Source organism: Lissotriton vulgaris, chromosome 5 (genome assembly GCF_964263255.1).
Source record: "Lissotriton vulgaris chromosome 5, aLisVul1.2, whole genome shotgun sequence".
In the NCBI taxonomy this organism is placed as follows: Eukaryota; Metazoa; Chordata; class Amphibia; order Caudata; family Salamandridae; genus Lissotriton; species Lissotriton vulgaris.
In genome coordinates this window covers 1,528,203,741-1,528,230,254 of record NC_141693.1, presented here as the reverse complement: position 1 = coordinate 1,528,230,254, position 26,514 = coordinate 1,528,203,741, and the positions used below count along the sequence as shown (strand labels likewise).

The following is a 26,514-nucleotide window of genomic DNA, read 5'->3' as shown; positions in this document are numbered from 1 at the left end:
ATGTGGATGAAATGTGCAATTTTTGATATCAATTACTAAAATGGTAGTGAAGGCATTGCTTGCTGGAAGGTTAGTATTACAATCCACACTAATGGTGTGCCAAGGAACAGCAGTTATAGGCAGAGGCTGTTGCAGGTGCAGTGGCAGTATTCTTGTTTCATGCACACTTTGGGTAACCAGATGAGTTTTATTGTATATTCTTTCGCATGTTTTTCCACCAGAAGATCTTTTGTAAATTCCTTAGGGTTTTTGTATACCTGGGTGCCATGCTAATGCTGTGTTCATTGTATTACCTGATGTCTTATTTCTGTAGTAGGATCTACAGTTTCTGAGCATGTAGGGAACAGCTTGTCTGTGACAGTATTGTTAGGTGTTTTGGTCCATTCTTTGGCCCTTAGTTTTTTATATTCTTTGTCTAAGGCCGCCATAAAGGTGTCACCCTTGTTGACTGTGACTATCTTTTCTGGTGGAATCATAGTAGGGGAGTCTGATGTGGAATGGGAAGAGTGAGCCTACCCCAGTATAGAAAAGACATCAGACTATAACTGCTTGGTCCCTGTCGACAGGAGATGATAAAGCTAAAGAATTGCACATTTTTATGATCTAAGAATATTGTGACTGTATATTTAGCCTCATTGGGTACTGCCTCTATTTAGTGAACACCAGTTTGATGGCCAATAGTTCTCTTTCAGCCACCATATAGTTTTCTCTGCTAGAAATGGTTTATTGGAATAAAAGGATATGGGATGCATGTGGCCAGTTCTTGGTTTCTTTTGAGATATACGTATTAGGGTTGGTCTGGATTGGGATGTTGAAGAATGGGTGCAGTGGTGAATTTAGTTTTTAACAGTTGCAATGCCTGATTGGCTTCTAGAGACCACATGAATACTAGTGTCTTTTTAGCAGCTGTGTTATAGGTGCCACTATCTCTGAAAAGTGTGGCATGAAACAATGATAAAAATTGGCAAAACCAAGTATCTATTGGATTTTCTGAACATTTGTTAGAGTTGGCCAATTGGTAATGGCTTTTACCTTTTTGAGGTCCATAGTGATGCAGGTCGGAGATGTGATACCCCAGAAACTCTACTGACTGTACATGGAAGGAACATTTATCTAATTTAGCAAAGAGAGCCTTTTCCCTAAGGCACTGCAACATGGTGCATACATGCTGTACATGTTTTTGAATTTGAGTAAATCATAATGTCTTTATGTAGATGACTGCACAAACACCCATAAACTCCCTCATTAATGAAATAATAATAATATATTGAAATGCTGCTGGAGCATTACATAGCCTGACGGGTATAACAGTATATTCAAATAGCCCAAACTTAGTCCTGCAGGCAGTTTTCTATTCATCACCTTCTCATACATAGTTTAAGTGGTAAGCTCCCTGTATATCTAGATTTGTGTAAATGTGAAATTTTTGACTTGACCAATAAGTACCGTAATTAATTCGGAGAGAGGATAGTGGTTCTTAATGATGACCTTATTGACTGCCCTATAATCCACACACATCCTCAACTTCCCAGTCTTCTTAGGTACAAAGAAGAGTGGGGAACACACAGGTGACATGGAGTTGTGTGTCAGCAACTGACATATGGTGCCTACAGTACCAACAGAATCGCTGGAGTACACTTCTAAAGCTTTATAATCATGTATCGCGCAGGTGGCGTCGTACGTGATTATTACATTGGAGTGTTTCCTGTTTGGTGTTCGGAGAGTCTCGCTCTGATTACTGCCGCTCGTACCTCCCGGCGGATTGGCGTTCTCAGATGAGACGCGAAGCTCTGCTATTCCTGTTCCTGTTTGGTCCCCGTCCGAGCCTCCTTTCGCGTTTCCGCTCGGCTGAGCATGAAAATGTCTGCCATCGAATACTTTTCCTGCTAGTGGCTGCAGTGGGAAAGTTTGCCTTCTACTGTGTCCCGTGGGGCTCCATTCGAGCTTTCTTCCGTGTTCCGCTTGGCTGAGCGCGAACACCTGGAGCCTTGTCCTCGCTGCTGCAGATGCAGCATTAGGGTGGTGCACCCTTTGCCCTGGTCTGGAACTTTACTCGCGGCTGCCGTAAACTGTTATTTGACTTCCTCTTCTTGGCTGATAGTTCCCAGTGATCTTCGCTGTCATTGGAGCTATTGGGATTCCCAGAGTACCGGTAAGCTTACTGGCAACCGGTGAGGATGTCATGGATTAAAGCACTTGATTTACTTTCATGTTTGTGGAAATACATTGGTAAAGAATAACAGACAGTATTGCTGGATTCGGCTGGTTGTTCTTTGGAATCATTGTTTGACACTCAGTTTTACGAGATTTTCAGTGGAACAGTATCTCTTTTCTTTTAGGGGATCTTTTTGCACACCTTACTCCTATTTGTTTTTGCACCAAGAACTTCCTCTGGTACTGGAGTTGGCCTTTTCTTTGGATTATTGGGAGTGTGTTAGGGGGTACGTATGTGAAGGGTATGATTATACAAATGTTTGGTATGGTGATATTTTTGAGTTGTTAACATACTTTGACTTTTAAGTATAACCAAATCCCTGTGGTAAGAGAAGCATCTTGCCATAGAGAGAGAGAAAGGAAGGATTCACCTCAAGAAACCATCTATCCTAAGTATGGAAACAATCTAGTGAGAATTATATGAGAGTTGTCTGAGATTTTATGTTGTTAATCTTTTGCGTCTTTCGTTTCAGGTATCCCTTCCACTGCCGTTCTTACCCTAACCCCATCCCTCGCTTGATTACCTCTATACTCTGTGTATACTTATCTAGTCAGAGTGTGCGGAAGCCAGGAAGTGGACCCCTCTACGCATCACCCTGATCCTGAGGAGCTTGGTTGCCGTTACACTGTGTATAAAACCTATCTCTAGTAGAACATCCAGATATTCATGTAGCTATTGAGTTTCAGGCTCTGTCAATGCATAAACTCTACTGCAGGGCAGCATTGCTCCAGGGAGGAGATCTATGTGGCAATCAAAGCCTCTGTGTGGGGGCAGTTGGGTCGCTTTAATGGGGTCAAAACATCTTTAAAGTACTGGTATTCTGTGGGTAGTTTTAGGTTTTCTGTTTCTTGGATCAAAGCGCATTGCAGATGTACTCCCACCTCTGTAGCCTCTTGGTAGCATATAAAAGTACAGAATGGTCAGTCCAAGGTTACGGTGCGGTGTACCCAATCGATATTCGGATTATGGAGTTCTAGCCACCTTATCACTTTTATATTCTATATCACCCGCATAGACTACTGACTCACATAGGGTTGCATTAAAACATCTGAAGAGCTTCCCCTAATTTTTTGGGAGTTATAGCCCACACCACAACCTCTTGTTGTCGTGTAAGGAGACACCCCATGATGAAGGATACAACCATTGGTGGGTGAGGGTTTGCGTCCTAATAATGGAATATCCCTTTACACCTTAGTTAAAATTCCTTTAGCTTTTCAGACATCAACACTTGGTTGTGTTTTTATGGATAAGTCTATCTCAACATGTACTCAATATCCTTCTTCCTTTCCTCTTCTTTTTCTCCTTGTAGCTTTCTTTCTTCTTTTCTAATATAATAATATAATAATGCCATTTTCAGTGGCTTACTCATTTAGATTTAGTTATGCTTATTTTCATTTTGATATATTACTCACATACTACTATGTTGTAGACTATATGATATACTGGCCTATGGTATGATCTATCATTTCAATTCTTTAATAAGTAAAAAAAAATAACGAGGATTGTGTGTTAACATTGCAGCTTCCACATATATGTTCCCTAAAATTCCTTCAGGTGAACACTTATCCCCGCAGATTACACATCTTTAAATGTTCTTCCCAGAAATCAGAGTTGATTTTAATGACACTGACAGGTTTCATCTTAGGTCGGTTTACGGGTCTGTTCAGACCCAGTACATATGGTGCCACCAATCAACCAATGCGCCATTTAATATGTATTACTTGTGACCTTGAAGTCCTCATTCATTTACCCTGGATGTACCACGTTACAACGCATACCATTACAACTACCTACCATTACAATGCGACCATTACAACGCATACCATTACAACACATAGCGCTTTGAGGTGCTGGATAGTGGTAAGTATAATTCACTATTCCAACTCCAGTCCCCGTGGACACTAGGGAAGGTGTTGGATAGTAAATTAAACGTATTCCCTATCCTAAAGCGCCCCCCAGCGCAATGCGTTGTAATGGTATGCGTTGTAAAAGTTGCGTTGTAATAGTAGGTAGTTGTAAAAGTTGCGTTGTAACAGGTGTATACCATTTACCCTTTGCTACTATAAGCATAGCCCATATAAGGTAACGAAGCCAGATTAATTGAAACCAGTTCTATAGCAGGCTGAGTGTATTTATAATGAATGACGCACCTGCCTTAAGGGGAAGTAACTAATGCAACAACAGTAACCCCAGATTATTTAATATTACTCTATAATATTGGATACAATTAGAATTGTTATATTTTATTTCAAGATAGATGAATGTAAGCTGCATACCCCTACTAGAGAGTGGTTGCATGATTGTTGGGTATTGTTGCAATGTCTGCCTGTACCTATTGAAATCTCCCTACTTGTTTTACTTTTCATTTTCTTCTGCAACCTCCTCTTGGACATCTTGTTTGTCTGTTTTATTTGCACTCTTGGTTTGATAACCTGATTTTATTTCCTAAAATGTACTTCTCCAAGTACTTCTTGACAGGACCTTGACTGGAATTAGAAATGCCTACCAACATTTCCTGTCGATGCTGACAGTGAGTTTTAGGCCATTTCCAAGTCAGACCACAAAGGGCTTTGCAAATGTGAAGGGCTTCCCTTCAACATAAACATGGTTATCTCTCAAAAATGTACAAATCCTATTACATGTACAATGCAACCTTTTATCTTTGCCAATGAAAAATATTGTACACATGACTGTTATAATATCTGCATTTGCGTTTCCTGGTAAAGAACATGTGCTGATGCAGTCTCGATGCCAAGATCTTTTGAATGTATCGTGTGATGCAGGTTTAGTACAAATTAGGATAAACAAGCAGAGCCCAACTGGGATGCTAAAATGGTATGCTCATTATACAGTCATATGCTGGGGTTTTTGCATTAATTAATAAGATATTAAATGATAAATAGATCATTTATGTATGATGTACACAAATGTATTTAATGATAAATATGGCACTTAATAATGTGCTATGCTTTTTTTCCTTCAGAAGCCATATGAGGGTGCCATCTGGATCACTTAAACCTGAGAGATTATATAGACAATAGAAAATACATATCGGAAATAGAATGAATGTTGTATGTTTACCATACAAATATTTCATTATTTTAGCATTACCAATATGAGGATCAATTTAACAATAATTTTCCCTGTCCACTCACCTGTACATGAACCACAGAAATCTGTGTTGGCTTATATTTTTCATAAAATAAGCCAAAATAAAACTCTAGATACGCGCTAGTCCACATATAAGAGTAAGGCCCTCATTACAAGCCAGGAAGAGTGGAATTACCATGTGGAATTCCCCTGGGTCAGAGTTCCTATACATGGTTGGAACAGGAACATCGACCTAATTTTACTGGCTGGGAGAGTTGACTAATAAAACCAGTTGGGGCTATAGGTGCAACAGCAGCTAAGTTCATGGGCCATATGTATCAAGCAAATTAGCATTCGCAAAGGCCGAAATTCTGCGAATCTCGGCCTTTGCAAATGCTAATTTACTAAATGGAATGTATGAAACATTTTCGCAGCAAAATAAGGAATCGCAAAATTTGCCATTCCTTATTTTGCGATCGCACTTAAGGAATCGCAAATTTAGCGATTCCTTAAATGCAATGTATCAAATAAAAATGAATGCAAAAATGCCCATGAGGAATCGCAAATTACCACCAACTTCTAGTTGGTGGTAAGTTGCGAATTCTTTTGAAAAAGCAATTTAGTTAAAATCCAAAGGTGGAATATGACGCTCATACATGCCCTTAGGGCATGTATGTGCGCCATATGCCCACACATGTCATTTTCAGGGGTGCAGCAGAGTGTTCTTGTGACACCCCTGCACCCTTGAAAATATTCCTAAATTGCGATTAGCAAATTGCTAATCGCAAATTTGCCCTTCATTTCAATGGGCCTCCTGGCCATAGAAATGAATGGGAAATTTGCGATTAGCAATTTGCTAATCGCAATTTAGGAATGTTCAGGAATCGCTAAAAAGAAGCTGTTTCCTACATACATACCATTTTGCGATTTCTAAAAAGCGATTCCTTAAAAAATCGCTATTTAGAAGTCGCAAATTGGCATGATGATACATATGGCCCTTTGTCCCTTCTCTGCTGAGTGTGTTTGCTCGCCCATTCCAGCACATCTTTTTCTTTTTTCTTCTCTAGCCCCTCAACTGCCTCCCTGCACTTATTCTTAGCACCTGCCCTCGCCTGTCACAGTTCCCACCTGCTCAGAGCCTTGAACCCTATGGAATTAGTTACTCCTTGCAGTTCTTACAGTCAGGAGGACTGTGTCTGAAGAGTCATTCCCCATTCCATGGGGTTTAACTCGTAAATGCAGGGCCCTGCCTGGGTGTTACTGCATGTTACCCTGTAATTACCAGTACAGAGGTTTCACGCCATCAGTACTGTAGAGGTCATGGTGAGGACCTATATGTTATAAGTCAAATCATTAGCAACTGATATGTTGATGTGAGTCAATGGTTGTGTAAATCGGGTCAGTGTGTTTGTGTATTGTTTTTATCGTATAGTATCTTCAATGTACACTATTTACGTAACTATAGTGTATTACCACCATTGGAGGAGCATCACATTTAGAGTGAAATAAAATAAAATCAAAAAATGTATTACTTTGCTACTCATAATTATTTCCCTCTTACATTGTGATGTATTACTAATGTTTATACAAAAGTAAGACGTGATCTCAAAATAATCTGTGCTAAGGACGTTTTGATAATCTCATATTTGAAATATGATAACAGCTGTGGGGTTTTAAGTGAAAGTTTGTTGTGATAGCATTTGTGAGTTTAGTTTAAATATCAATTTGTGTAAGGAAACAGGCTTTTGCAGGTGTCCCCACACTTTTTGCCCCCATTTTATCTACTAGCTGCCTGTTTTTCGAGTTTGAGAGGCCACTGAGGGTTGCTGTCCAGACCCCAGCACAATTGCTCCGACCCATTGTGAAAAATATGTCGAATTGGATGTCCCCATTAACAACTGCTGACCCTAGTATATGGTACCAGCTTATGTAGGGCATGTAAAGCAGAGTGTTCCCCCAGGGCAGCAACACTGTTAGTGCCACCCTGTATGTGATAAAGTACAAAATGACTGACAGCCTGACACTGCAGACTTGAAAGGCAGTGCTTGCACTGCAACTTCGACTTCACCATTACAATTATTGGCAAACTCACCCCTTCCCTTAACAGTATATGTAAGTCTCCTCTAAGTCATGCGTATAGAGCCCTTTGTCAGGAAGCTGGATATTAGACATATACATTTATATATGTCTTAGCAGCAAAACCCCTAAAGTTGTTGCTCTGCTGAGGAGAGTTAGTTAACACTGGGTTGCAGGCTGGGATCCCAGCATGGCTATCGTCTGAATGGGACTACTTACTGGGGACTGAAAGGTATCAAATTAATTGTGGGATTAAATCCCAATTGATGCCCAAGTCAAGATTATTGTCATTTTTAAAATTAAGAAATTTGCCACTTGTTTCCAGATAGTCCAGTGACCTCACAAATGCCTTGACACTCAGATAGCTTCATGCTCGCCAAGGGAGAAGTGTGAATGACTCACAGGCTCAGGAACAAAGGCAGTTGCCACAGAATGAGGTGTGACTGCCTGTGACAACACTCCAGAGTAGGATGCCATTCGTTCCTGTATACCAGTTGGAGACAGGGAGAGAGAAGGAAACCCTGTACCCAAACTGGTTTTTATATATGAGTGTAGCCCTTAAGTAGCCATACCTTCGGAGTGGGCTACCAGGCTACTCACAGTCGATGAAGAGTTCAGACATTTTGAGAGTGGCAAAAATATTGCACTCTGGGATTTCCAATACTGTACATTACTGGAGCTTTGTCCTCAAGGAAGGGGGGACCTACTAGCTCTTGGCTAGTGACCATGTTATCCATTAAGTGCATTTTCACAGGTTACGATGGCCCCCCCGTACCCTGAACTTCAGATCTCTGTGAATCTGGAGAGAGAACTAAGAGAGGAGTGTCGTGCTGACGTTGAAGTTGCACAAAGAGAGGTTGTATCATTGCAAGGACTGCCACTGCTGAACTTTGAGCTAGTGAGACTGGACTGTCCTGTGGCCTGACTAGGAATAAAGTTAATTTCCAGCCCCAGAACAAAGCACTGCCTCCAAGGGTCAGTTGGCTGGCCTTGCTGGAACAGCACCAGTGACATCAAAGCTGAGGACCCCAAACCGTCAACGCAGTAACCATTCCTGAGGGAATGCCACTGATTGCTGCCAGACATGTCAGGAAACACATTGAAATAGCCAAAGGTTGCTCCCATGAGTGCTAATCTAATATAAGTAGGGCCCCCCTGAATTAAATGCAGGGCAGACCAGCAGGGGACAAAATGTATCTAAGATCAAGAAAAGGAGGTCTGTCCCATGTATTTAGCTTAAAGGCTCTTATAGAGTCCAAAAATATTGTTCAATGAACACAACTTTGAGCTCACTTTCAATCAGGGCCATTCACTGAGAATTCGGACACAGAATACAAAAATATATCATTTTATTTTTATAAGTATTTTTCTCAAATGCATAATTGTACAAAATTGACGACATTTCAATCACATGGAATTCAATAAGACGCCCCAAGTCTCCCATTCATTCTTCATCACAACAACATTCTACTAAGCTCTCATCACCCATTCCAACATTCGTATCCTATTCATACATTTCGTACACATCGTACACTAATACACTGGAATTGTCCTGCGACATCCACTCAGCAACTCGCTGTTGTTGCCCCTGCCTGTTTTCCATCGTATACATGCCCTGACGAAGGTGCGGCCGCAGATCGGGCCTAGCACTGAAACGCGCGTTGGCGTGGTTACGTTCTATCCTGCTATTACCACCATCTTTCCCCCCAGCGAGTTGCTGAGTGGATGTCGCAGGACAATTCCAGTGTATTAGTGTACGATGTGTACGAAATGTATGAATAGGATACGAATGTTGGAATGGGTGATGAGAGCTTAGTAGAATGTTGTTGTGATGAAGAATGAAGAATGAATGGGAGACTTGGGGCGTCTTATTGAATTCCATGTGATTGAAATATTGTCAATTTTGTACAATTATGCATTTGAGAAAAATACTTATAAAAATAAAATGATATATTTTTGTATTCTGTGTCCGAATTTTCAGTGAATGGCCCTGATTGAAAGTGAGCTCAAAGTTGTGTTCATTGAACAATATTTTTGGACTCTATAAGAGCCTTTAAGCTAAATACATGGGGCAGACCTCCTTTTCTTGATCTTAGATGCTCCCATGAGTGCTATCAGAGAGCAGATTCATCACCCAAGAGGGACACTAGATCCCACCAAGGATATTCGCTGTGACCGAAGTGTCACACAAATGGAATCCCCACTGCAGTTGGCCTTCTACTATCACACACAGGATGTCAAAGACCCCACTTTCCATGGTCAAAGTTGCCTCAACCCACCCGTGTACCAAGGGATCCAGCGCACTTCACTTCTGTTCACCATTGAGCTCCACAAGCATCATTGAGCATCTTTCTGTCTGCATCCCCAGCATCAGGACCACTCTATTGTAGTCTATGGTGATCGTTTCATAAAGGCTGGAAGTGGATTTGAAAAGGCTCAGTGGACATATAACTGTCCAAAGTAACCTTAATGAAATCTTAGAACTAAGCCCTGTCGGATTTGGTTGCCCAACCAAGGCTGGAGTTGGAGTCGCCAACTGTTTCAAACTATTCAAATGTTTTCAAAGTTTTTGTTAACCAGTGCCTGTTTGCAGTTTCATTCAAAAGTATTTATTCCTTCTAAAATTTGAATCTCCTGAACCCTTTGGAGAATTTTGATGATCAAGGAATCTAAACTTTAATAAAAATATGCTCTGTTTTTTATAAAGTATTATTGTGTCTCTTCCTTGTTATGACTTGCTTATTCCGCTGTTTGATGCTGTTAAATGCTTTACACACAGTTCCTCATTTTAGCCTTGCTGCTCAAAGCCACAGTTACTCAGGCTTGAGCTTAAGGTTTACAAACAAGCCTGACTATGCCTAAGGCAGGTTTTGCGAGTGTATTCCATGATAAGGCCTTACAACCATATTATATAATACACCCTAATCCCCATAATGTGGCTACTTAAATTTTGTGACTGATTGTGTTTTGATTTGTATCTTTTTATCTTTTATAAAGCTTTGAGAAAGAAGAATTGTATTTAATATGTGAAACATCTTTTGACTGTTGAGCTAAGGAACTATTGATATCTAAATGATCAATAAAAATATGAAATGTTTCATATGAATAGGTAGGAAATAAAGTACTTTATATCAATCAAGATCCAGAATAAAAATTAATTGGACATATCTTGTTTACTATATTTCGAAGTTTCACTACATCCGCATATCTTATTAGTGATGGATTTAAGAATGAAATATGTTACCTCTAGTTTTTAAGGTCAGTCTAGTTTCTCCAACTTATCAAGTATCTGCTTTAGTAACAAATTCCTCTTGAAAATTATAATAGCTTACCTGTCACAGAAGTGTCCTCAAATAGTGTAATTTATTTAGCTTTTCCTCTCCATTCGCATCCAGTCAACTCATCACTATTGTATCAAATAACAATTTACTGAATCTGCTGATTTACTGCCAATGTACAAAGAATAACAATTGCATTTCCGTATTTTTCTCTGATAAGATTTTCCTGCCACTATTGAAAGATTAATCGAGATAGCTCCCTGATATGGATGAAGATTTCCCATAAACATTTCTTCTTTCTTCTTTCACTTGTAACATAAGTGGCAAGAAATGTTGGTGTTATCAAAAGTGTTTTTCCAATGAGTGTATGGTCACCACCTTCAGCCTTGGCAGTACAAGTGCCTGTATTTTGTGAGAATGAAACGAGTCAAAATTCGATGTCAAAGGGTGTTTTCCAAGGCAAAAAATTTAACAATCTGCTTAGTGGTATGCTATTCAGATCTCTCTGGCAACCATCACTATTATTAATGCACTCTGGCTAACCAAGAGGCATTCCTCAGATCAAAAACATACCTGACTTTACATGACCAAAAATGATACACTCTTCTTATTTATACACACAGCATAAAAATAGAACAATACTTTGAGTTACTGTCAAATATATAAATGTTGCAAAGCACAGTGAAAAAGTAATAAAAAAATGTATTAAACAGAAACACTAACACATGTGCATATCTAAGCATAAACTGCGTCTCTTAAACTGTTTGTATATACCAATGCATTTGCTAAGAATATATATAAAAAGCTTGCCCACACACGCTCTTTCTCGCTCTCTCATCATCCTTCTTCAACCCTTCCCCAATACATTAGTACATGGAACTCAATGTCAACTTTACCTCAAAGGGATCGCCGGAACTAAAATCAAAGGAGATAATCAGACCCACTTCCCTTTCAGGGCGAAGAACCAAAGGATAACCTGAGTTTATTGCCAGCCCAGCATCGATCAAGTTGATGAACTTCCTTTCTGCAACCTCCTTAGGGATTGGATTTTCTGGGAAATAAATACTACATAAAATATCATCTTTGTCAATTGCAAAACTTGCATTTAAAATTCATTAATGCAAAAATAAAATGTAGCTTGAACTGCTATCCATCCTGTTTTAAACCATTTTAGAGCTAATTTTGATCAATTATTTGTTTCATTAGTATTGGTAGAATTACTGATGGAATATCACACATAAAACTGACTTCAAATTCGTCTTACTAAAATGGATTGCCGTACTTCTTTCATTTACCTTGATTATACATTGGTTTAAGTCAAGGGTAGATAAAAAAACAAGTTAAAAGTTATTTTAATAGTGTCTAGATTGTTCCTAAAAGATGTTTAAAACAAATAGAGGAGGAACTGCTATGGAAAAAAAAGAATTCAGACGATATTCCATAAATCATTATTCAAGTGCCTGCTCCTAGTCCTTCCAGAACCACATCACATGCATACAGCGGGGTATTTCTCCCTGAGAGAGGTGACAACCCTTCTAGTAGGTGAATATTTGGTATGTTAAAGTTTAAAGGCACTAGTTCATAAATAATATATATTGCTTTATGAAATAAATTTAAAAGGGAATCAGTTGGACCATTAATAACATCAAAGTAAACTGAATAAAGTTCTTGTTAATTAAATTTAAGGTACTACCAGCCTCCTGTCTTTCAAGGTATATTAAAAAATTGGTCCGGGGGCATGGCCAAGCTGCAGAGGAGTGAGAAGTGCAATGTGGTTTCTCGACTCCCCTTTAGCCAGCCTCTGCTAATCTTTAGCCAGTCGATCCTGATTTATTGCTCATGGGCCCACTTTGACCCTCACAACACTGTGGGCTGTGATGGAAGTTAGGTTAGGTTAGGTTTTATTAAGCGCACAAATCACCCTGGAGTATCTCGGGGCTGACTAGCAATCTATCTAGAGATGAGAGGAGCAAGAGTGTCTATCAGCTGTTTTCTGAAAGAGCCATAGTTTGGATTGGCACAAAGGGTCTGTGGGAGTTGGTTCGAATATATGGGAGCTAGATAGAAAAAGGCTTGACCACTGGTGCGAGACAGGCGAATTCTGGGGACTCTTAGAAGTTCTGGAGTAGAGGATCTCACCCTCCTACTGGGGCAGTATTTGGTTACTTTATTTTGTAGATACCAGTGGGGAGTGCGGCATTCAGCTTCTGTGCTGGGGTAAATGGATCTGACGTCCTCCAATGGGTTGTCACTACACTTGAAGGCACCATCTTTGAAGCTGCTGGGGAACGCAGCCTGCATAGGGGTGATCTGTTGTCCCTTAGCACCCACGATGCTCCCACATCTTACCTTCTGCACTCCTGGTGTTCCCCCTGATCGGGCAGCGACAGATAGGAAGACTCTGCCCTCCCCGTGTGGCTATGGAACAGGCTGAGGTACGAGCCCGAGCTGCCTCACCATTTTAAGACTTTCTCTAGTGTTTGTGGACTAACATAGAGGCCTCTGGAGCTGCGCCCCGCCGGGCAACCCACTGAGGCAGCCCACTGCTGGCTGATCTGACCCCTGATTTGTCCCCTGGTAGTCTGGGGGGGGCTCTGGGGATCTGTCAAAGTGGCGGACAAGGGTGATCACCTGGAGAGGCTCTCTTCTGGGTCTCCCGGGCTGCTGCGGGCCAGTAGCGGACCAACGCTCCTTCCAGAATGCTGCACTGTGGTATGACTCACTGACCACACCAACCCGACATACAGGGTGGCCTTCAGTGGAAGGGTTTTCTGCCCCTTCCTTCAGTGCTGGCCCTGCAATGTGACTGGAGACCTGCCCTGGTGGCTGGTGGTTGACGGTGGCCCCTCTCCGCGGCCATAGCTGTTGCTGCCTGATGTATAGGCCCAGGATCAGCCCTGAGCTGCTGCCTGCATCAGATGTGTGTCATAGAAAAAAAAGACTTAGAGGCAGAGGTAAGGGTTGATCTGCTGTGAGGCTGCACAGCTTGGTCCTTTTTCCCACCCCTCTCTAACAGTGCTGACCTGAACTTGTCTTCGGGGGTCAGGTTGTAGCCCCTTTGTCTCCCCGGGTGCGGCCTCAATGTATGCCCCCAGTTTGGCGCCTCTCTCCTCTTCTTGCAGGGACCCTCCACATCGGTTGAGCCCGGGTACTGCCACAGCCTAGGCAGTCCTCCTGGGGGCATCCTCTCCTCACATCTACACACGCACAGATCTGGGCTGGGGCGTAGAGGCTCTGCCCGATCCCCTCATTGACAAATCTTTAGGGGGGTTCGGACCCTCTAACATTGGGGACCTCCCAGACTTTATCTTGTGCCTTCAGTCACCCACTCTATGGAAGCACGTGCCCCGGAAGGTGCTGGAAGCTCCTGTGGTGCCCTTTTTATCCGAGGGATACTCCCCTGGACTGCTTGACCTGGGGGTGGCCAATCACTCTATCTTAACCCCCCTTTTAATGCCTTCCAATGTGCTGCAAAAGACCCTCACTGGTTGCATACTGACTTCTCCTGGGGTCCTCCCTGAGCCAGCCCCACACCAAGGCATTGTCACTCCTCTATGCATCAGCTTCATTCTTCCATGCACCAGCGGCCATCTGCTACTGGCCCACACTCGTGGAGACCCCCACTTGGCTATGCCCTGTACCAAGGGTGATAGGGACAACTTGGCCGCCTCTGCCAAGGACAATCCTGTAGCTTCTCAATGGCTTAAATCCAACCCTCCTACACCTGCTATCACAGATCCTCCAAAAACAAATGGCAGCAGGTGACTCTACAACGGCCCCCTCACACAGGGATTGGTTCCCTTAAAGGTGAATTTAAAGCCTGCCTCCACGATCTTTGTCGGGATGTTGCTGAGATTAGGGGCGGTGTTGGTGATCTTAAACGCTCGGCAGACTGCCGATCTGAAGGCCAGGAGAACTTATGCCACAGAATGGCAGCCCTCGAAGACGAACACATCGACCTTCAACTGAAGCAAGAAGATTTAGAAAGCAGAAGAAATAACCTCTGCATTAGGGGGTCCCCCATGAGCTGAGGGTACCAATATCATGACATTCACGGCTAAACTACTCAAGTCAATTAGAGGTGACGATGATGTAATCCCACCGACTTTGGACAGGGCCCATCAGGTCTTTTCAGTCCAGGGTCACCTAGATTTTATTCCTGACATACTCACATACTCATGGCACAGCGGACCTGACCTACTATAGCTATCCCATCCAGATCTTCCAAGATATTGCCACAGTAAAAATCTGCATGAGTAGAGACTTTAAACCGGTTACTGACAAATTCCGCAACCTCAACATCAAATATCAATGGGGCCACCCCTTTGCTTTGATTGTAAACTGGGAAGACAAACGCTGAATGCTCCACTCCCCACGGGATGCAAAATAACTTCTGCTCCTCCTGACATTGCCCAGGGATGCCAGCCCTCCCCCTGCCCAGGCCACTCCCAGAGAAACCTTACAACCTGAATGGTCTATGGTGCCTCCCCCCAAGCACAGAGCATGCACCGAAGAGCAATCATCCTCCCAAACTAAACAGGACATTATTTAACACCATCATACCATGGATGGGACTCACTTCCCAGCTCAATCCCTTGTGGCATCTGAATAGCATGCATTCCACACTGTCACACTTTCATTGGTTTTAACATGCATCAATCCTTTGACCCACTCAGGTGTGGGGTCAACCTGGCTTCTACACCTGGAATAGGATCAGCGGACAAGACACTCCTTCAGAATCAGTTTCTCCCAAGGCAGTTTTCTTCCACCACTCCTACTCAGGTAACATGCCTTTCCAACTTAAATAAGGCCTTGCTGGCATGATACCATGACTGCCAGAGTGAGCCCACAGATACAGCTCTTCTTTGGCCCAATTGATCACTGGCTGTGGTGTTTGGAGACCAGCTTATTTGTACCACACCCTGAGTTTATTTTGTCCCTTTGAAGAGTAACTTTTTCAGAAAAGCCCTGGTTCAGATGAGTGGGCTGTTTTGGGACATTAACAGAACTTGCAGGCCCTGTTGGCCATCATTTGTTTATGTTACCTCACCCCAATTACCTCCCCCTTCTTCCTTCACCACGGAGGGTTTGGACTGAGCTTGGAGGCACCCTGAGTACTCCCCCTATTTACCCTGCATTAGGGGAACCTCCCCATTCGGTACGACATATGCTATTCTCCCTACATGTTGTCATCTGCTCCCTCTTTTCCCCACTCTCTTCTAGTGTGGCAACGCTTTTTTGGCACATTATGTCTGGACACTGAGATCCCCTTTCCTGATGCCTAATATTTGACCCCCCGTACCTTCCAGTATGGCTGAGACACCTCATATGAAATTCCTCTCTCTCAACTTTAAAAGGCTCAACTCCCCTAATAAAAGATGCCAGATTTGGCGCTACCTGCTCCTAAAAGACCCTGACATCATTTTCTTACAAGAAACCAACCTCTCACCCTCTGACAAGCCTCACATGGCCTACCCAAAATATTCATATTGATACTGAGCTTCTTCTTTATCGAAAATTGCTGGATTTGCAATATTTTGCAAAGCTAGATTCGGTTCTGGGGGTTGGCAGGTGGTGAGGGATAGGGAAGGCCGTTTTCATAAAATTAGAGTTCAACTTGATGGGAAGACCCTTACTCTACTCAATGTTTGTGTGTCCAACCAGTCACAAGACACATTCCTAAGAACCCTCCTGAAAGAGCAGCTATCCCAGGATGAAGGGCATGTACTTTTTTGAGGGAATTTAAATTTGGTTTGACATCCGGACATGGACCATAGTGCTGCCTACTATCATATCCATTGCTCATATTCATGCATTGATTATTTCTTTCTCTCCCACTCCCTGGCACTGTACCCTGAATTGGCTCAAATCTCAGACACCTGCATCTTGGACCATGTCCATCTGGAGGTGGTGCTGTGCTGCTGAAGTGGAAACTTGGGCTCCGCTCCCCGATGGAGGCCTCCCCACTTTCTGCACGACTCAGTCTATATTGCAGAGATATGCCATGCGATCATAGCTTTCTTTGAAACAAACACTCTCCCTGAAACCTCAGAGCCTACCCTCTGGAATGCCTTCAAAACAACTGCCCAGTGGGAGTCATCACCTTCAAAACCATTGCCGGCACCTGGGAAACTCACCTGGTCAAAACGGGTTTGGCTGATGGATAGAGCGGTTGGACCAAAAGGCACCCTCCGACATAAAAAATGCCTGGCCATGCTCCGAGGACAACTTAGGGTCTACTGAACAAGCAAGGCAGAGCGCTTACTCATGGCACTAAAACAAAAATACTATGACAGGGAGATAAAGTGGGATCAATTCTGGCCCACTGCCTTCACACCAAGACAGTTATATCTCACATCTCAAAGATTAAAAAAGCAGATGGTAATTGGCCCCTTCTGAATGCAATTAGGAACAGGCATTCCATGCCTTCCACATGGCCCTCTATAATAACTAAATAGAAAAACAGTTCTCCACAGCGGACCAACCGAGAAAGCACCTCAAACTTCAAAAAGTCCCATGAACTATTCAGTCTCTTGTGCTGTTCAACCTCCAAGACCTGCTGTGGTTAGGTCCCACTGGGTCCCCAGAAATACGTTTGAACACACATGGAGGCAGCACCAATATCAAAGTAATTTGCTTGAGTTACATACCTGTACACAGCGCATTTCAAGCTACATAATTATGGACGGTGCCATTCCTATCTGACCTTGAAACCTACAAAGGTTCTAAATTTGCTTGATCTTGGTGAGTTTTTCTTGCAACTCGCTGCAGAGCTTTGTGTTTTCCCCATTTAATATAGCCTTTTTTGTTAATGGGTGGTCAGATTTTTCCTGATATTAGCTGTCTTTCTCTCCTTTCTGTTTTCCTCCCTCCATCCTGCCCCTTTTCTCCCACTTGTTTGACCCCTTCCTTTCCCTATTTTTCTTTTGGATTGAGGCCTTTCTTCCAAATGGTTGATTGATGTGGTCATGTTATGTGATGGTAGGGCATTATTCCTTATGACTGTTTTAGCTTAACTTTAATACATTTATGTGATCATTTGATGTTCATCTCTAGTGCCATCTTTCTCTACAGCTGTTGTGCAAACTGTTTTTAATGGTGCAGTTTATGTCTTGTATTTTATATGTTTGTATGTATTATTAATGTATTTATATGTTTCACATTGGTTTCAGCCCTGACGAAGCTTCCAAGGTTGGGGAGCGAAACGCGTTGGCTGTCTTGTGCACCTTTGAAAAAGATTAATAAAAAGAAAAATATATTTTTACACTACTTACCGCCTCTGCGAATTACTTTGATATTGGTGCTGCCTCCATGTGTCTTCAAACTCTATATTAACTAAACCCACCTCCTGCATTACATTAGTTACTTCCTTGTTGCATACCCTTAGGCACCCCTTGATTCCTGCCATGCCCGATCAAGCTTGATGAAGTATGACCGGGACTAACAAGCCTCCTGGTGGGTAAAACCCCTGACCCAGACAGCCTTCCTGTCTCATTCTATTGCATGTTCCTCCCCAAGCTTCAGGACCACCTCCAAAGCCTCTTCAACTCATTTTCCAAAACCTCATCATCAGCCCTTCGATGTTCGAGGAAGAAGTTGTACTTGTCCCTAATCCGGGAGAGCATCCCTCTCTTTGTGCATCATACAAACCTATCACCCTACTCAACACGGACGCCAAGATCTATACTAAAATCTTGGCAAACTGCCTTGAGCCATAACTCTCCAGACTGGTAGACCCAAACCAGGTTGGTTTCATACGCCAGCGTTAGGGATCAGGTAATATCCGTCGAGTGGCTTATCTCGAGGAGAAGGTCCAACACCCGGACATCCCTGCTTGCCTAGTGTCCCTGGACGCTGAGATAGCCTTTGACAGGGTTGATTGGGGCTTCTTGCGTGCAGTCTTACAAAATAATCAGCTTTGGCCCAGCTATGGTCTCTTTGGTTATGGCCGCCTACGTTGCCCCCACAGCGAGGATCCGGGTAAATGTCCATCTCTCTTCGTCTATTTGTATACAAAGGGGCTCCCAATAAGGTTGCCTGCTCTCCCCTTTACTTTTCACCTTAGAGGTTAAACTCCTAGTGACAGTCATATGGCAGTCGGCAGACATCACTGGCATCCCCTTCAGAGGCCATGAAAACAAAGTAGCCTTGTTTGAAGATGATCTCTTTCTTTAGCTAACTGTCCCTAGAACCTCCTTGCCTGCGCCAATCTCCCTTTGAGAAAGTCTCTGGATTTTTAAATCAATATGGCTAAATCTCAGGCGTTGATCTACCTCTCTACACAGGAGGTGCTTGACGTGCAGCCACTTGTCCCATTTCACTGAGCCTCTCACTCAACTCGCTACCTATGTCTAAACTTGACCCCTTCCCTGTCTTCATGGTCTCAGGCCAATTGGCCGGCCTGTAGGTAGACTGTTTTGGAGGACTTGCGCCACTGGAAATAGCTCCCTATTTCTTGGCTCACATGCCTCAACTAGGTCAAGATGTCCATTCCACTAAAAGTACTATATCTATTCCAAACCCTACCTATGCCATACCCAAGTGGATGTTCAACACCTTCAGCGGGATGTGAACTTCTTCATCTGGGGGAGGAGATGCCCCAGATTGTCCAACAAACGACTCAAGCTACCAAGAGACAAAGGGGGCTTAGCCTGTCTCAACCTTCTGGAGTACTACTGGGCATCCCACCTCTGTTAGATATTGGAGTGGGTCATCAGAGAAAGTGAAAAACACTGGTTTCATATGGACTGCACTGTTGCATGTAGACCCTTTTGTGATCTGGCCTGGCTCTTCAGGCCTAAAAGTGCATACATAGCCATCCCTACGAAGACGGTCCTCAACATCTGGGACAAGATCGCGATCCCAAGGGTCCTCACTTCCTTTCCTACTCTCAACACCCCAGTGGCTCACAATCCCAGCTTCCCTCCAGCCTTACATTCACATTAATTCTCAACATGAGGAAGGGAGAATGCCCCACGAGGATCTATTTGAGGGGGCCAATTCAAAACCTTTGATCAATGCAAGAGAGCCTTCCATCTCAAGAACATGTCCAGCCTACAATACTGTCAACTCCGACACTGGTTACTTACCCCAACTTACATGCAGGGAGCAACTAGAGCGCTTACCCATTTTGAGGCCTTGGTGCGCTCATTCGCTGGGATGCGGGGCTTGATCTCTCACACATACCAGTTTTTCACAGCACTCTACTCTCATTCACTCCCCCACTTACCAAAGTCAGTGGTCCGCATACTTCAGGTAGGAAATTACATCAGAATGCTGGGAACAACTATTGTGTGATATCCCTAAGATCCACAGGAGCATTCTCCAACGAGAATCTGCTCATAAACGTATGACAACTTGGTATTATATCCCCCGAAACTTTTACAGAAAATGTTTCTGGCCATTTATCCACACTGCTGGCGATGCCAATAAGCGATGGTCAACTTTCTCCATATTTGGTGGTACTGCCCAATACTTACCATATTTTTGGAATTCGTATTTTGTGGTGTGTGAACATGAAAATATATTTGCACAGAAAAATCAATCATGTACCTGTTGTATTACATTTGTACAAGTAGTTATAGGTGGTCCCCCATTGCCAGGAAACAAGACTTTTCATGAGTTTGGCCATAGACACTATAGGCTTTCATGTGCCAAGCCCCCTTACAGTGAATCTTCTGAGCATTCTATGATTGTCGTCTTATCGCACACATGCTAGGAGCAGCTAAGCAGATCATTGCTCTTCACTAGAAGAAGCCTTCAACACACAACGCCTATTTCTTCATGGTTCATATATATATGGCATGTTATGGCGATGGAGCTTCTAACATGTCCGATAACGTCTACCGAATCCAAATTCATGCACACCTGGCAGCCAATGATTGACCACTTCTCTAAATTAGAGCACTCCCACTATATTCCTCCCTGACTTTGGTCTCTCTAACTCTTTGAAGATGCTATCCTTCCATGTGACATGGGAACTTCACAGCATCCTACATCTCAAGTGCAGCGAAAAGCTTCCCTCCATCTAGCGCTCGCACGAGCACCCGCATCCATGCAGGTTAACAGCGGTGAGGCGGTTGGGACAGGTAAGTGGTGATTTTGAGGGACGATACTGAGTTAAATTAATTATTTATTTCATTTTCCCTCTGCATCATCCCTCGAAACCCCCTTTAACTGGCCCCACCAGTCCACCTCTGTTACCTGCACGGACCGTGGCTGAGCACAAGACTTGCTGAACACCCTCCTGGGTTGTTCCACCCAACACCAACAACCCTCACTCTCCTCCTCCTTCACCTACCCAATTAGGATGTTATGTCACCCCTAGAGATCTGCTTACACCTATCGTTGTGGACATGATTGTTTACATGTTTCTATTATGTGACTTAGCCCTATATATGGCAAGACGCTTATCGCACTTGTCAAAGGGCCTTGCTACTTTTAGTGTATGATGCCCTACAGTCCTTCATTAACATCTAATTGTCATATGCTTAGTATGGTGACAATTGTTTGTCGCTTTAACTTTCATTGATAAGACTTGATATAAAAAATTGGTCAAGTATTTGCATGCAACTCAAGGCTGATAATGAGTCTTTTTTTAATTTTAAAACATTTATGAACATGCTAACCCTTAAATGTATCCTTTGTAAGATTCGTCCTTCAATTTAATCAGAATCATAGTAGTGTCACAAATCTTTATTTATTTTAAACTCACTCTTTTTATGTTTCTGAAAATGGATCGGTAGAAAGATTTCAGTTGGAAGCTCCTTAAGTGGTCATAAATGAAGTAATAAATAGAGTGACTATGTAAAACAAGTTTTGTGTCTCAACCCACTCTTGTTTCTGCATTGTCTGCTAAAACAGTATCCAAATTCTGGCATCTATAAACAAATTAAAATGTAAATGCCAATTTTGCTTGAAATTTATGTGGTTTACATAAGTATAAATTCGTATTTTGTGGTGTGTGAACATGAAAATATATTTGCACAGAAAAATCAATCATGTACCTGTTGTATTACATTTGTACAGGTAGTTATAGGTGGTCCCCCATTGCCAGGAAACAAGACTTTTCATGAGTTTGGCCATAGTCACCATCCTCTCATATGCCGATGATAGAACTGTTGATAGAAGGAATGTAAGATTAGTTAAAAGCATTATAAATTAAAGGAAAGCCCATACAAAAACTGACACATAATATATGAGATATATTTTCTTTTTTATATCCACAAAAACAGTATTAGCCACTGGGATAATGTGCCCTTTTCTTCATGGTTGGCCCCTGTTTTTATGGACTGATGTTGGTGCTTTTTGAACTCTGCTCACTTGGGTAATCTAGTCCCCAGTGCGGGAAACAGCGTTTATAACACTGTCAATACCACACGGTTAGGTAACAACATGAACGTTACTTCGTCCGCGTTGTTACCATGCATGGCATTACATCGCAAGTCGTTTCTACCACTTGCGATAGATGGCCGGCAATACCAAGGAATGTGTTGGATTTTAAATCCAACACATTCCCTACTGCTGCGCTATCTGGAGTAGGAATAATAATTTATACTATTCCTAAATCCAGCGCGCCATCTAGTGCAAGTTATAGAAACGACTTCCGAAGTAAAGCCATGCGTGGTAACAACGCAGGCGATGTAACATCCGTGCTGTAACCTACTGCGTGGTAATGTATGTCATAGTAACGTCACACATTCCCCAGTGCATGTGCCTGAGCTTAAAACATAAAAATAATTGGCTACTCCCCAATTGACATAATTATCTTTCCAGGAAGGCCATAGTTTATCAAAAATTACACCAATGGAACAAAAATATTAAATGTATCATGTGGACTACATCACCTCTTGTGCTATTTACTAAGATAACAGATAAATCATGTCTTTAGGTCTAGATGAGTAGCCTGCCAGCTATGCTTTAAAACAGAACCTATTAAAATAACCCCTTTTGAGAGGAAGATATTCTACTTTTAAATATTAAAGGTCACACTTATGCAGGGCTTGTAGCTCACAAGGTAAGGCTTCTAGAATTTAGAAGTGTAAGATTTCATGTTGGCAGGTTCCTGCAGTGATTAGCCCCCAAAAGCTATTTTCACTGTATATTGCTGTAGCTGTTCATATGAAAAAAACACTGAAGTGAGGGTAAAAAATGATTATGATAACTTTGGTTTGGGACAAGCTACAGAAATGATTCGACCACAGATTTTAATATTTATAACAAATCCAATTCAATGGGTAGGTTTCTGATAAATACATAGGAAAAGCAACCAGTCAAAAGTTAGACTTTGCCTGTCTGAAACTTCAGCAGGCTAAATAGCATTAGCCTGCCGGCAGCTGGCCTGTCAGTGCCTCCTTGTTTAGGTGTGAAATAGCATTTTCAGAGCCTTGGGGCGGCAGAATGGTTTTGGAGGAATGAGACCCAGCTTGTTCCTAGCTGGGGAGTTAAGGAGAGTTCTGGAACTTGACTAATTTGAAAGGGACAAGGGGAGGTTTTTACTTTTACATCTTAGTGATACTGTTGGTCCTTCTGGTTTTAGCCATAGCGGAGGAGGGAGCTATGTCCTAGAACCAGTCTGCAGTGGTTGACTGGGATGGAACTGCTCATTAAATTAGACACACCTCTAAGTGTGACACACTGGGATAAATGGTCTGCCATGTTATATTTCCACTGAGAATGGTGCACAGTGTCATAGTTGTCATTGAGGAGAAATGGCGTGTTCCAAAAGTGGGCAGGTTTGCCTGTGGCAACATTTTATGCATTTGTCAGGCAATGTCCAGAAGTCCTCCTCCCGCCACTAGAAAACTAAACAGAAATATCACTTCACCCCTTCACCACACTTTCTGAGTTTGGGAAGGTAAAAAGAGGACTGGATCTGCTGTCTGTGACCGGTGTGGAGACCTGAAGAGCTGAACCATCACCCACTTGTACCTAGAACTAATAAGTGGACTCAGAGGGTCAGTTATTGACCTCATGTGTGGCTACAGGGACATCAAAAGCTAAAATAGGCCTTTTATGGAATCAAAAGTAGCTCAGTAGCAACTGGACCTCATTTGAACCTTGTTGTTGGCCTCTGCTGAAGTGTGTCCTGCTCCCTAAACACTGTCTGTAAGGTCCTGAGAGCCTTAGCAGTGACTAAGAGAGGTCGGATTTACCAGACCTCAGGATGTTTCAGCAGGACCTCACGGCAGAAGTATCAGATTTTGAGAGGACTTTGTCATACAGAAAAGAGACTAAGCCTAAGTAAGAAATCTTGACCAGGCAAAGTTATGAAAATTATTTGAACAGTGAGAAGATTTCTGTGGTCACAAAATTTGACTTTGGCGGTCTTGGAGTGTGCTGCCATGCCCCGCTCCAAGACCGCCAAAGATGTACTGACACCGTACACCTGATTATGACTTTTTTAGTCTCTGGCAGGGGGTTCTTTGGCAGTCCCATGGTGCTGCCTATGAAAAAAGCACCACAATGTGAGCATCAAAGGCAGTTACTGCATGACATATACTGGTGCAGTCAATGCCGTGCAGGAACTGGGGAGCATGCACACAGGGGGCACAACATCTGCCCCCCTGCAGGCACTCCACGACCCTGAGCAAAAGGGGGCCCAGTAGGGCCCGCTTTGTTTCTTCTCCACCACAGTTTTCATGGTGGGATCAAAGCCATGAAAAACGTAGTGTAGAGGAAACTCGTAAAGTACTTGGCAGTACCACAGCATCCCTGATCCCTGGAAGCTGCGGCAGTCGCATGGCAGTCCGGCTACCCATCTTATGATAGGGTGGTCAGACAAGCGGTGGGGCATTGTCCGCACCACCACAATGGCTAAGGCAGTCTATCGGACCGCCGTAATCATAATTAGGCCCTAAGTCAGAACCCAAAAACTATGACCATGACCACCCGATATTGTATCGAACCTCCACTCCACTGTCAGCCAGATCTTGAGCCAAGATCTGAGACATCCTCGAAGAGTTATTTCATTAGGGCTTTATTTTTCGTTGGTACCGTTTGGATTAAAACTTTAAAAATTCATATCTCTGGGCATTCATATGGTATTTTAGTCATTTAAGTGTTATTTCTACTATTAACTTTTTTCTTACTTTTTAGACATTAGTTGTATGATTTTTATTTGAGGTGTATTTTGACCTTTTCACCTTTTTTGTGCTCCTTTACACAATTTCTGAAGTTAAGATTGTCAGTACTTTGCCATAGCTACCAGAGTTTTGGCCCAGATTTACATGATTAAATCTGTGCTTGACGTAACAGGATTTTTGGGACTTATAACTTGGGTAGGATCACACCATCACCAGTTATTAACCCATTGCCTTACATCAGCTAGGATGATACAAAATAATAGCTTACATGTCCTTCATCATTAAAGGAAATATATCATTCAAAGAAAGTTGCATTTAGCTTGAATTACAGATTTATGTAAAGATATCGCTGGCAACTACTCAAAGAGCACAAACTAAAACCATAGCTAGAGACTCTGTTTTTTTAAAACCAAAATAATTCTACTGATTTAGTGAAGCCTCTCATTCACTGTTACATTCATCCAGATCAGCAATATGTATGTTTTATCTTGGAAGTCATGCACAACACGGGGCAAAGAATGTGTCCTGTGGAAGCACATACCATTTTTTAATTAAGGGTACACTTTAGGGTGAGTATCTTAAGCATGAGCTTGGTAGGATAAATATTTGGATTTCCATCTCATTCAACCAAGTTTCAAATTCATGATAGGTGGTTGTAAGAAGTGCATAACTTACACTGAAGGCCCCAAGTTTGTTGGGCAGTCAGTGTAAGGTTTCCACCGGCAGATTCAGCTGGAGCTTCATCAGAAGAAACATGATGGTTTGTAAACCTCTAACTGGAGAGGGTGAGAAGTCACGTTGACGGACAGGGTAATCTACCTTGTATGTGGTGTAGTGTCCTGTTTGCCAAACTCGAATAAGGCCCTCTTCATGTACTTTGACTTACAATATCACAGTGAGCAGATTTGGTTGGTGTACCAGGTAATTCGCAGATATGCATAGTAATAGCAAGCAAAACTAGACTTTTCTCTCTAAATAAGAGAGATAGTATAGAAAATGAACAAAATGCTTATTTGATCTTTTTCGTTTGTTTTACTCAAATGTGTTAATGTTATGGACATTTTTTCAATCTTTACACTAGAGGACACATACATCTTTTGGAACTAAGCATTGAATTGATACTCTGAAATGGGCTTTTATTTCATGCACTGAGATCACACATATACATTTGGCAGCCTTTCATCACAAGAATTCAAACTATAATCCTCACATATATATCTAGGTTACCTTGATGCTGTTTCCCCAAAGCAGCTAGAGTTACTCTTTAACAGTGCTTAAAGAGACAGCTAATTACTTTTAGGACCTAAATCTAACTTTATCCGGTAGGCCAACATTAACCTTGCTGCCAAAACAAAGCCTCAATTGGTGGCCCTAGCTCTTGTCATACCTAATACACCGTACAATTGTGCTCTATGAAAAGGCATTCACAACAACTAATGGTTCACAGAATCGCCTATAATCATCAAAATAGACTGCTGGGGAATATAAACAAAACGGCTCAAATTCCCCAACACCATCAATAATACCACCATCAAACTTTTTTGTATCATCTTCCCCAACGCCTTACACAATGTCAAAAAGGTCCTCATCTCAGATGGAGTGACACAAGTAACAAAGCAACTCAGAGAATTATTCAAAGTATTTAAAAAGTGTATCTCCTCCAAATTTCACTTCCCTCAAAGTACCTCAATAGCATCCCAAATATTCAAATTAGGATGCATCTTCATGTAAAAAGTGTAAAGAATCAGAGTGAATAAAGAACTCATGTATT

The 26,514-nt window shown here is 42.3% G+C and overlaps 1 protein-coding gene across 2 annotated transcripts in view; it reads right to left on the bottom strand.

The window, feature by feature from the left end:
• LOC147712933 (cytosolic phospholipase A2 gamma-like) overlaps window positions 1–26,514 on the bottom strand; it is a 735,829-nt gene that overhangs the window by 121,238 nt on the left and 588,077 nt on the right. For both annotated transcript variants that reach the window (XM_086923597.1, XM_086923598.1), the window contains exons 15-16: window positions 21,666–21,776; window positions 11,556–11,710 (exon numbers count right to left, since the gene is read on the bottom strand). In XM_086923597.1, coding sequence (XP_086779723.1) covers window positions 11,556–11,710; window positions 21,666–21,776 — 266 coding nt within the window. The remainder of the gene's footprint in view (window positions 1–11,555; window positions 11,711–21,665; window positions 21,777–26,514) is intronic.